Source organism: Schistocerca americana, chromosome 1 (assembly GCF_021461395.2).
Source record: "Schistocerca americana isolate TAMUIC-IGC-003095 chromosome 1, iqSchAmer2.1, whole genome shotgun sequence".
In the NCBI taxonomy this organism is placed as follows: Eukaryota; Metazoa; Arthropoda; class Insecta; order Orthoptera; family Acrididae; genus Schistocerca; species Schistocerca americana.
In genome coordinates, this window is record NC_060119.1 from 291524912 (window position 1) to 291537679 (window position 12768).

Below are 12768 nucleotides of genomic sequence, written 5' to 3' on the forward strand. Positions count from 1 at the left end.
CAAAGAGAGATTTGACGTAGATCCGCATATCCGCAGCTGGAATAGTGGAAGGAAAAGGGGGGGGGGGGGGGGGAAGGTAAGTATCCTCTTCTCTAGCCAATTCATTCCCTGGGACCCAGAGAAAGATGACTGAACAGGTGGCATGCTCAAGGGCAGAAGAAGGTCATGGATGGCAGAGACCAAGGGGTGACGAGAGCAGTATCGATCGATAGCCTGAAGGCTGCTGATGGAGTCAGCACAAATTAAAACACTATGGAGACAGACCTGAGAAACAAAAAGGAGGGCCCTATAAATGGATGGAAGCTCTGCTGTTAATACACATGATCCTGGCAACAAATGGTGCTCAAAGCTGGTAGGAGATGTGAAAGCGTATCCCATTTTATCAGTAGTCTTAGAACCATCAGTGTGAAGAATGATGGCACCCTGGAACTCTGCAAAGATGGCACATACAAGATGTCGGTAAACCATTGGAGCAACAGAGACCTTAGGACAATGGAAGAGAGCAGTACTAATCCGTGGGTCTAGGCACCATGCAAGGGGGGGAAGGGGGGGGGGGGGTTGCGGGAGGAAAGACACGGGGCGCAGTCCAATAAGTGCAGATGGAGATCCCGGCAGAGGGTAGCGAGATGCATGCCAACCGGCAATCCCACCTGTCGGCGGGTGTTAGGAGGGAGATACCCCTCATTGACGAAGACCACAGGGTATACAGGAAGGTCAGGGAATTGGTGAATGGTGACTGCATAAGAAACAAGGAGTTGGCTCCGTCGGATGTGTAGAGGGGGAATCCCTGCTTCTGTGAGGAAACTATCAAGAGGGCTAATTCGAAAGGCACCAATAGCCAGATGCACCCCACAATGATGGACAGGGTCGAGTTTCAAAGTAGAAGGAGCTGCTGTGCGATAAACCTGACTACCATAATCGAGTCTGGACAAAGCCAGAGCACAGTAAAGATGGAGAAGAATGTAACAGTCTGCACCCCGAGATCTGTGGGCCAGGAGGCGGAGAGCATTAAGCTTTCGCCTGCATGTAGTCTTTAAGTGACAAATGTTGGGCAGCCATGTCAGCTTTTTATCAAGAGCAAGGCCCAAGAAACGGGTCTGTGCTCGCCGCCTAAGTAAAGTTTTGGATCGGGTTGTACTGTGGGTCAACGACAAAAATGCATAACCCGAAATTTGGGGGAGGAAAACCGGAAGCCATGGGCGGTGGTCCATGTAGAGGACCATCGGATGGCACCTTGGAGCTGGCGCTCAGCAGAAACCGAGTGGGAGCTGCACCAGATTCAAAAATCGTCAACATACAACGCCGGTGTAACCAGAGACCCAACAGAGGTCACAAGCCTATTTATGGCAATGAGGAAGAGTGTGACACTTAGCACACAACCCTGTGGGAAACCATTCTCCTGAATCCGAGGGGTGCTGAGTGAAGTGCCAACTCGAACCCGAAAGAGTCAGTAAGATAAAAACTTGTGGATAAAAATCAGAAGGGGACCACGGAAACCGCAGTCATGGAGGCTAATTAAAATGTGATGGCACCAAGCCATGTCATCCGCCTTATGTAGGTCAAAGAACACTGCGACAAGGTGCCGGCAATGAGTAAAAGCCTGTCTGATGGCTGATTCCAATCGGAGTAAATGGTCGGTTAGAGATCACCCTGCCCGGAAGCCACACTGATATGGTGACAAAAGGCCCTGAGATTCGAGTACCCTACATAATCTGGAGTTGACCATCCTTTCAAGCAGTTTACAAAGCACATTAGTAAGGCTAATGCGGCAGTAGCTGTCGAGAGACGTTGGGATTTTCTCAGGCTTAAGGATAGGGATAACTATACTGTCTCGTCATTGTGACAGAAAAGCACCCGTGAGGCAGATGTTATTGAAGACCTTGAGGAGCTCTTACCTCTGGGGAATGTCGAAGTGTTGAATCATCTGATTGTGAATGGAGTCTGGCCCTGTGGCTGCCTCATGAAGAGACAAGAGCCTGCACCAATTCCTATTCAGTGACAGGATCATTGTAGGGCTCAACACTGTGTGGGATGAAATGGAGGGGGTCAGTTCAACCCTGTATATCTGCTGGAGAAAGGCAGGACGACAGGAAGCAGATGACGATGCCATTACAAAGTGTGTCGCAAGGTGTTCTGCAAGGACCAATGGATCAGTGCACAGAGCTCCTTGGATGTTCACACCCTGGACATTTGACTGTTGCTGGCGACCCAGAACGCTACGGACCTTTGACCAAACCTGCGATAAAGAGGCGTATGTCCCCAGGGAGGAAACATAGCACTCCCAGCATTCCTTTTTATTCTACATAATAAGGTAAGGAGCCTTAGCAGGAAGACGTTTAAAAGTGAGGAGGTTGGTCTGGGAGCAGTGTTGCTTAAACCGCTGCAGCACCCATCGACGGTCCCGGACAGCGATTCCAACGTCCTTGGTCCACCATAGTACCGGCCTGTGATGAGGGAGCCCTGTGAATAGGGGGACAGCAGTGCCAGCAGCATGAAGAAGAGCGGCAGAGATGCCAATGGAATTCGAGGAGGAAGTGTCAAAGCGAACAGCAGACATGTATAAAGGCCAACTGGCCCTGGGGAAAGCCCAACGTGAGGGCCTGTCTGCCTGGCAGCAGCAGGGAAACAAAAGTGTCGCTGTCACAAAGGTCATTATGGGATGACCAATGTAGGGAAGCCACGAGGGCAGGGGAGGAGATCGCGAGATTGATAGCAGAGAAAATGCTAAAGCGTGTAGGGGAACAATAGTTGAGGAGACACAAATCGAAGTCCATGATAAGTTTGTCGATTAGGACACCCCAAACCGTTGATGTAACAGTCCCCCAAGAGAATGGTGGGCACTGAAATCCCCAAGGAGGAGAAACTGGGGTGGGAGTTACTGAAGTAGGGTAGATAATGCAAGATAAGCAAGTGCCCTACCGGGAGGGAGGTAGACACTGCAAACAGTGATTGTCAGAGTCATTTGCATTCTAACTGCTATCACTTCCAAGGTGGTACGTAGGGGGATCCAGTCACTAAGTACATCGGAGCAAACCAAAGTGCAGACCCCACTAGATGCTATCCCAGGGGCAGCACAGTTCCAACAGAACGCCTGATAACCATGTAAAGTGGGAGACCGGTTGTCATGGAAATGCGTTTCTTGGAGAGCAAGACAGAACTCAGAATAAGAGGAGACAAGACGTTGCATTTCTATTAGATGACAATAGTAGCCGTTGTAGTTCCACTGGATGATCGTGTGGCGAGAGTCCAAGGTAGGCATGAAGGAGCCGAGGAGGAGGTCAGGTCACTTGGTCAGTAGTTGTCATCGACAAGGATGGGGTGACATCCATAAATGTGACTCAGGTTGCATGAGGGGAATTGGCACAACTGATGGTGCCGGAGATGCTTTCTCTTGGGTTTTATGTTTCTTCTTCTTCTTCTCTTTCTGAGGTGGAGGAGGACATGACACCGGGGGAGTACAGGTGTCTGCTAGATCAGGATCCGAAAGAGATGGGGCAACCTTGGGGCCCACAGATGGTGCGCCTCATGGCCGAGTGGTGGTAACAGTCTTCTGGCCTGAGAGACGCCGGGGAGAGGGTTCCCGATCACTGGCAGATGCCGAACAAGTAGGTCACGTTTTCCGCTGGGATGGGGGGGTGACTCCCTGATGGGAGGTCATGGAAATGGCAGGGGAGGAGGAGGGGAGAGTGGGATGGGGCTGGGGTAAGGACGAGGGAGTATGAGTAGTAGTAGGAGGAGGAGGAGGAGGAGGAGGAGGAGGAGGACGAGGAAAGGAAGTAACAGAGGTAAAAGTGGAAGATAGTGACACTGGATGGAGTCTCTCATACTTTTGGCGAGCCTCAGTGTAAGACAGGCGATCCAGGGACTTATATTTTTGTATCTTCTTTTCTCACTTGTAAGCCAGGCAGTCCGGTGAGCGAGGGGAGTGGCGGTCAGCACAATTGACACACACAGGCGGCAGAACACAAATGGGTTCCCGCATGGACAGGGTGGCCAGTCACCACACAAAGGGTCTACCGTACAGTGGGAAGACATATGCCCTAAACGGAAGCAATGAAAGCATCGCATAGGTGGAGGGATGTACGGCTTCATGTCACATCTGTATCCCCCTCGAAAGCCAGTATCGGTGCGGTTGTCTTTGCAACCCTTCTGCACACGTCAAACAAAATGAACGCCACGCCGCTCCAGATTAGCCCGGAATTCCAAATCAGTTTGCAGGAAGAGGTCCCTATAAAAAATTACTCCCTGGACCATATTCAGGAGGGTGATAAGTGATAGACACTGGGACATTGCCAAGATGATCACAGACACAAAGAGCTGCGGACTGGGTGGCAGAAGAAGCTTTGATCAACAGGGAGACTGACCGCATCTTACTAATAGACTCCACTTCACCAAACCTGTCCTCGATAGTTTCCACGAAAAACAATGGCTTTGTGGAGGTGAATGTGTTCCCATCCGTCCTAGTACAGACGAGGTAACAGGGAAAAGGTTTCAGCCCAAGACGGCGAGCCTGGCCCTCCTCCCATGGGGTGGCCAGGGAAGGGAATGCTGCCGGGTCATATGAGCCAACATTTAAGGACCCTTCACCATTCGAAGAGACATCTTTGTGAGAACGACCAGATTTTTGTAGGTTGATACGCTTCATGTGCCAAGCATCCACCCTGTTACCAACCACTCCCACCCGGGGCTCTACCCATGGGCACCACACAGCCATAGCAAGGGTCATCTGGCACGGAGGCCATTGCCAGGAGTTCCGATGCTCCAAGAAGACAAGCAACCACTCACTGGCATAAACCTGGAGGGAACAGCTCAGGTATCTGTAGTGTGATTCCTGTGTTGTCAGGGGGCTCATCCATAGGTATAGCTCCACCACACGGACTGGCTACACATGCTGGTGACATAGCAAGGTGGAAGGGGGTTACAGTGAGGAAGGGAGAGGGGAGAGGAATACACATCGTAGGTGCTAGGGAGGGAGTTTTTCCCCGTATGGCTCATACTAAAAACAGGAAATTTTTAAGTGGAGATCAAACCTCAAGTGGGGACCGAAATGCCAAAGCGGTGAAAAAACAAGCAAAAGGAAAGAATTGCAATCCATACTGGAAGCCAGGGGAATAGCCATGTCGACATAAAGCAAAACACTGAGAGAAGGGATGGAGGTGGCAACGGGGAAGGGGCAGGGAGAAGGAAAAGCAGCTAGGGAATGAAGAATGAGCTGCAATAGCTTGGGGCCCCATGTGTGCCATGCATGAACTCTCAAAAGAACCATGAGCCCCCTGGGGAGGGGGGAGGGGGGGGGGATGTCTGAATGGCAGCAGTTTGACCCTCGCTCCTTCTGAACATGTGTATCATCTTAATAACCATGTTACTTCACTTTATGTGGAAGTAATAAAAGCCAACGATACAAAAATTGTACTTTATTTATCAAATAACAATTATTACACATTTTTCATGTTAATGTCAAGTCTGCTGCATCATTGCATCATATACTGCAAGTTGTGGTGGTCATCATTAAAGTAGCTGCCACCAAGAATTTCACTTCATAGCTTAAATGAGAAATGGTAGTCCACATTATTTAAGCTATGTAGGCCTGTTTTACAATATTACTAATATTCAGCACCTTTCAACATAAATTATAATAAATGTTATAGCACAAAACGTCTCTGCTAGCAACAAAATTTATATTACACTTATTACACAATCTTAAAGTAGCTTACAGGGTAAGCAAATGTTACATACAATGCAGACTTTGTCAGTATTAGACTGTGGTCTAAGGCAGGTTTTGCACCTAATGTTTACTCTCACAATGATAGAAAAATAATCGCAGTCTATAAAGACAATTTTCAAACTTAAGTTGTTTAAATTTGAAAACTCTAACTGCATCCTTATAGCCTAGATACTTTTCAGCACTAGGCACAGGAACTTGCATTAGACTACAGCCTAATACCCATATAACAAAAACTCACCCAAAATGCTGACATTTGCACTTTTCTTACAATAGTTGTGTTCCGGCCTGAGATGATGGAGTTGGCAATTGTGTGCAGAGGTGTGCTTGCTTGTGTGTATGAATCGTGTGTGTCTTTCTTTTACTGATGAAGGCTGTGGGCGAAAGCTTAGTTTTTCCTGTCTGCAACTTAACATGTCTTTACAGAAATCTGTCTTTTCCAGCATTGTTGATTTTGAATTCATTTTATCGACATCCAAAAAGCTATGTTATTAATTAAAAAGCATATTTTTTAGACCAGTTACTTTTGCATAAGGGTGATACTGTTATTCAAAATTGAGGAGCAAATTACTTCTACCCAACTGATGTGCAGAAGGCCTACATTCATCAATGACCTTACACTATGGTCTCCTTGGTAATATCGTTGCAAGGTATGTCGGAGGAGAATAAGTTTCAGGGTAATCAAGTTGTAATGCAAAATAAGCATTTTGCCTTTCTGAATTATTCACTTTTCACTCATCTTTAGAAAAAAACTATACAGTAATGGGAATATAGTTTACTAATTAACAGGAAGTTACTCAATGTTATGAAAAATTTCAATACATCAGCAATGTATCAAGTTCAATCGTAAAACCTAATTACATGACATATAACTATATTAGTAATCTTCTTTTGCAGATACAAGCAAAAATAGAGCTTATACATGCAGTAGTATAAAATCTAAACATATTAAACAATTTTATTGGGACTATACTGTACATGCAGGACATAATTACTGAGCATAATTGCACATACATTGCAAGGAAAAAATGCCCAACTAATAAACAATTTTATAATAGGAACGTGCTGCAATACAGTATGTGAGCCAAAAACATAGACAATTTATTGATAGCCTGGCTGCGACGATGGGCGATTATAGGCACTACCCTTGCTGTAAGGATTTCCACCAACAGCAGCAGACTGCTGCATGAAACGTGGCTGCATGTATCCACCTTGCTGCTGACCATATTCTTGCCCTGAAAATGACTGAGGGCCCTGCTGAGGTCGAGGACCAGGTGAAGCACCACTAACAACTGCTGGAGGCCCACCAGAACTTTGGGGAGCACCTGCATACCTGAAATCAATACAAAAACTTCAAAATACTTTTATTTTTCATTCATCTTAAAAGGGGTCAGTCATGGGGAGGGAGGGAGGAGAGGGATTTTTTTTGGGGGGGGGGGGGGGGGGGAGAGAGAGAGAGAGAGAGAGAGAGAGAGAGAGAGAGAGAGAGAGAGAGAGAGAGAGTTTTTAGCTTTCAGATAACTCTCATTGTATCTTTTTGGTTGATAATGCCGACTCAAACCCACTAACAGGATAGCTTACCACTAGGAAACTAACAGCAATGAGGAATTTATACGAATAAACATGCACCAACAAAGTGATGCCAAGCTAAATATTAGCAAACAAAATGAACCGTTGCATTCTGTCAAATATTTGATGGGAGCTATATCTGTGCATATAGAATGGTGGTGGTGGTGATGGTGGTGAAAACATCAAAAACACAAAAATATAAACTACAACCCAGTAAATGTAAGAAACATGGGAATAGACTGCTGAACACTAAAGCATCTTGTAGAACCCAGTCACCGAACACTTTTGGGAAGTACCGAAGAAGACATTTCAAACAACGGAAAATTCAGGTTGGAATATCAACAATACAAAGAAAAGAGACTGCTACATACAGTAAAAATGACAGTTAAGTTGCAGACAGGCACACTGAAAAGACACTTACACATTAGCTTTCTGCCAAAGCTTTTGTCAGAAAAGTAAACACACACACACACACACACACACACACACACACACACACACACACACGCACACGCACACGCGCGCGCGCAAGTTGTGGTGGTCATCATTAAAGTAGCTGCCACCAACAATTTCACTTCATAGCTTAAATGAGAAATGGTAGTCCACATTATTTAAGCTATGTAGGCCTGTTTTACAATATTACTAATACTCAGCACCTTTCAACATAAATTATAATAAATGTTATAGCACAAAATGTCTCTGGACTCAGTATCCAGTAGGATACGAAAGTTTAGGGCAATTTATTTTCTTTGGTAGTTGTTACATCTTTGCAGTACCTGTTTATCTTAGTATACAATGAAGTTGTCTGCGCCCGACCACCATATCTGCCATCTTGCACTGGCATGGTGATGACTCATTCATTCATTTTGTCATAGTCAACAGTAAAGGCTAGAACACATACCAAGAATAAATTCCGGTCTGAGGTGCCCGAGAGGGTGTGTGTGTGTGTGTGTGTGTGTGTGTGTGTGTGTGTGTGTGTGTGTGTGTGTGAGTGAGTGAGTGAGAGAGAGAGAGAGAGAGAGAGAGAGAGGAGGGGGTGGGGGGGGGGGGGGTGTTTGCTTGTGTGAATGAATGAGTGCATGTTTCCTTTTTGACAAAGGCCTTCACCAAAAGCTAATGTGCAAATGTCTTTTCATTGTGCCTGTCTGCAACTCAGTGTGTCATATCTATCTTTTTCTTACATTCTTGAAGAAGACTTCGTTATTTTCTGAAAGAAGTCATTTTTCTAGAGCTAGTTGTTTGTCTATTAGAAACAAATACTTTATTTCATTGTCAACTAACAAATTTCACCTCGAGGAACATCTAAAATTGTGTGTGTGTTGTCACTTGATAATGCCCATGGTGACCAAATTAAAATTTGCCACTGAACTTAAGTGTTTCAAATAAAGAAGTCTGCAATGTGGGAAAAGATAGATTGCTACTTACCACAAAGAAGACATGTCAAGTTGCAGACACGCATGATAAAAAGACACTCACTTGTAATAGTTTTTTCATAATGCCAGGTCACAGTCATAATAAAAAGTTATTACTGCCATTAGACTGTTGTTTACTTACAGTGTTACATTTACACTTACACAATCATGATTTTGGCTTCAAAGTGCCATTACCAAGTGTTTTCTGAAAGCCAATAACAGTGAGATACATAACAAGCGATATAACTGTATAACAATCCATGTTTGTAATGCTTATTTACAAGGATTATAAATTGCCTAAGATTGCATACTGTCATATTAAAAGTACAAAATTAGACACATCGTCTAAGAGTTGATATTTCTGGCAGAGCCTACTGCTTTGTTTCATTACTGAGTACACCATCTTGACTGAATGACAGTTGGCTAAGTGTCAAATTGTCTTGGTCAAAGAAATTCCTGTTACAAGCAGGTGACCTCTTTTAGTCTTTGGACTCAGTATCCAGTAGGATACGAAAGTTTAGGGCAATTTATTTTCTTTGGTAGTTGTTACATCTTTGCAGTACCCGTTTATCTTAGTATACAATGAAGTTGCCTGCTCACAAACATAAACAGTAACAAACCTCTATATAATATTCACTGCATACATAAATATTTAAGTCCAGCTAGTCACTGACATTGTTTAAAGTACATTTTAGTAGGTAAATATACAGCTTTGTACGTTAAATTAACACATAGCCAACTCTAAATTGTGTAATTTTGCCTCAATGCAGAATAAATACAATGCAGTGCAATTTCTTATTCTACTCTCTCTCAGTAATTAACCAGTGAGGCTTGAAGCGATATCTATGAGATATGTATCATCAGGCATGTAAATCCTGTTACATGTGTTGGAACATTACTTAGGAATAAGTGCAAGTAACACAGGTATGTGAAACATGTCTTGTACATAAAAGCATTTAAGCAAATAAAAGACTCAAAAGTTTTCATGTTAAACAGCACATTTAAATTTAACATAACATAAAGAGTAGGAATATCCTAGTATTTGTTAATGGTTGATGAGATACAATTACAAACGTAAGTGCACGGCTGTATTGATACATATGGCTGTAATCTAGGTGCTATAAATATTATTTACATGTTATAGTAGTGACGTCTTATTTATATGACGTAAAAATGACAAAGTAATATTAACAACTTCAACGGCTACCACATATGAAAGCCCCAAGTGGGATAATTCCTATTTCTTAACAACAAAGCTAATCTAAAAGTACTGATCAGAGTTAGCTCTTAGAGAGGTAATAAACAATTGAGAAGAAACACAAGGTCTAGAATACTGTAAATCATTCATTGAAGACTGTAGTCTTGCCGACATGTTCATGTCAATAGTGTATACCAGAAATTTGCCCAGTCATCACACACCTATCCAATCTAAAAGCAACACCATATATTTTGACTCAGAACATTGTAAAAACTATGTCCACTATTCCATGGGCCACCGACATAATTATTTATTCCTCTTGAAGTTGTGACACACTACTACTTGTTGTCAGACATTGCTGTCAAAATCAAGAACATCTGAGAAAGACATTGAAACAGAAAGAGAAAGAGCAGCCAAGAATCGCTATCTATCCCATGTTGGACCAATATCTGGAAAGATCGGTACACTCCTATGGAAACATGATATCCAGTGTGTTTTGCTCCCATCAACAACGGTAAGAAGTCTTCTGTGTAATGCTACAGATGAACTAGGTTTCCAAAAGCCAGGTGTGTACTGCATTCCGTGAATGTGGCACTGTCTTACATGGCACTGTCTTACATGGGGCTCACAAGCAGTTAGATCTGTTGAGGAAAGATGCAAGGAATGTCAGCAGGACACCCGAATAAAAAGGCCTAGAAAAGAAGTTGCCACCAAGCACTGTCTCGAATACCATCATGAAATGAAATATGAAGAGACCAGAAGAGACATATGCCTAGTTTCTGGGACAGCGTAATTATGGAGTCTATTGAAATAAAGATGGAAAACCTAATAAAGAAGGATGAAGTTTACAATTTAAATAAAGCTTGGGCTCCAGCGCTCAGTTTATAAAAATCTGGCCACCACAAGCAACAAAATGTGAATATCAGTCTGGACTCTGTAAAACATAACGGTACAGTGTTGAATTCACAAGCAACTATAAATAACAGTTGATGCCAATGATAGCTCACAGTTGGTTGGAGTCCAAACTGATCAACATCAGAACTCTCAGCACCTGAAGAAGATGACTGAGCTGTTTGTCATAATATTTGAATAAAATGGAAACAACAACTCGACTGTACACCATTAATCATTCACAATGAGAAAACTTGGAGATCACATTACTACTAGTGTGTGCTGTGTGGTGTGGCACAGTGAATAGCGTCAGAAGCAGGATTGTCAAATGTTACTCAGTGGGCAAATTCAATGTTGCTCTTGTCCACACCACTGCCATTTTGAGAGAAAATGATTGTTTATTATGTGCCTAGACCATCAACAATAGTGTTTGATGATGCTTCCAACCAATTTGTTACTACTAACAAGAGGCCTAGAACGGCAGCAGCGAAAGGAGATAATTGACTTCAGCATCAGAATATTGAAGTTAATGATAATTTAAAAAATGTAGATCTTATGGATCTAATACCTCAGTTCCCCATATACAAAATTGATGAACTATCAAAAACATGTCCAGCCACCTTGTCATTGCTTTTAAAAGCCAATAAATTGATATGGGCCCAAATTAAAGATAACACTGCCAGCAATAACAATAAAAAATGCCAGCAATAACAATAAAAAAACTAAAACACTGTCTGCAGTCAAGCCAGTCAGCAACTGTTAGGAAAGTCACCCCTGAAAACTGGAAGGAATCTATCATATGCAAGCTATTTAAAAAAATTCATTTTTAAGAAATGATCACATCATCAAGGATCTGTGATAGGTGAAAAAAATAACGTTGGTAGAGTTTTACCATTGTAATCTCACTCACACACACACACACACACACACACACACACACACACAAAAATGCACAGGTGGAGTCACCTGAATGTTTGGTGGGTGCACTTACCGTATTTATTCGAATCTAAGCCGCACTTTTTTTCTGGTTTTTGTAATCCAAAAAACCGCCTGCGGCTTAGAATCGAGTGCAAAGTAAGCGGAAGTCCTGAAAAATGTTGGTAGGTGCTGCCACAATTAACTTCTGACGTCAAATATATGTAGCGCTACACAGGCATGATTTGCAGGCACAACAATAAATGCTGGCACCAATACTTCTGTGTCAGTAAAAAAAGGTAAAAGACGCGACAAGTTTAAACGCATGTACACAGATTGGCTTTCGAAAAGTGACAAACAACTGACACCAACAGGACGCATAAAATGTGGAAGTTTGTCACAGGTGTGCCAATGGATTTATGATGCATGGAAGTGTGTTCCAAACCAGACTGTGCAACAAGCATTTAAAAATGTTTGCTATCCAATGCAGTAGATGGTATGGAGGACGATGCTCTCTATGAAGAAATGAGCAACAAAGAATTGAGTGATAGTGATTCAGAATCATGACTGATATTTTAAACATTACAAGATGTATTACAAACCTAATAAAATTTTGTTTTAAATTTCAGCATTTAATTTCTAAGTTATTTTCATTCTTATTTTATAAGTTTTGCTACTTTGCATTGCACAGGATAGAAAAGCGTGGAGAGCTGCATCAAACCAGTCTACGGACTGAAGACCACAACAATACACACTGAATTTGAAGTCATCACTAAAAATCTACTACGAAAATCCGGCTGGCAAGACTGTTTGGGATGTATGTCAATATGGCCAACTCTACGTTCTGAATTTTTTCCTACCTGTGACAAGAGATTGTTGCTAATAGGAACTTTTATGAATCGTGAATCACATGCAGTATTCTCTTCACCATAAGAATACTAAGAATGTAAACATTATGCCATGTATTCTTTCGTGTTTGCTGCTATCTCATTTAAATCGTGTCTGCCTAATAAACTACGAAACTAGAGTGAGACAACAGCAAACGTGGGAGAATATACATA

General features: G+C 42.9%; 1 protein-coding gene across 1 annotated transcript in view; it reads right to left on the reverse strand.

Moving 5' to 3' along the window:
- Nucleotides 1-5399: 5399 nt before the first annotated feature.
- LOC124595001 (protein TFG-like) overlaps nt 5400-12768 on the reverse strand; it is a 60514-nt gene continuing 53145 nt past the window's right edge. Inside the window, exon 7 of the mRNA XM_047133551.1 lies at nt 5400-7055. Coding sequence (XP_046989507.1) covers nt 6824-7055 — 232 coding nt within the window. The 3' untranslated portion in view covers nt 5400-6823. The remainder of the gene's footprint in view (nt 7056-12768) is intronic.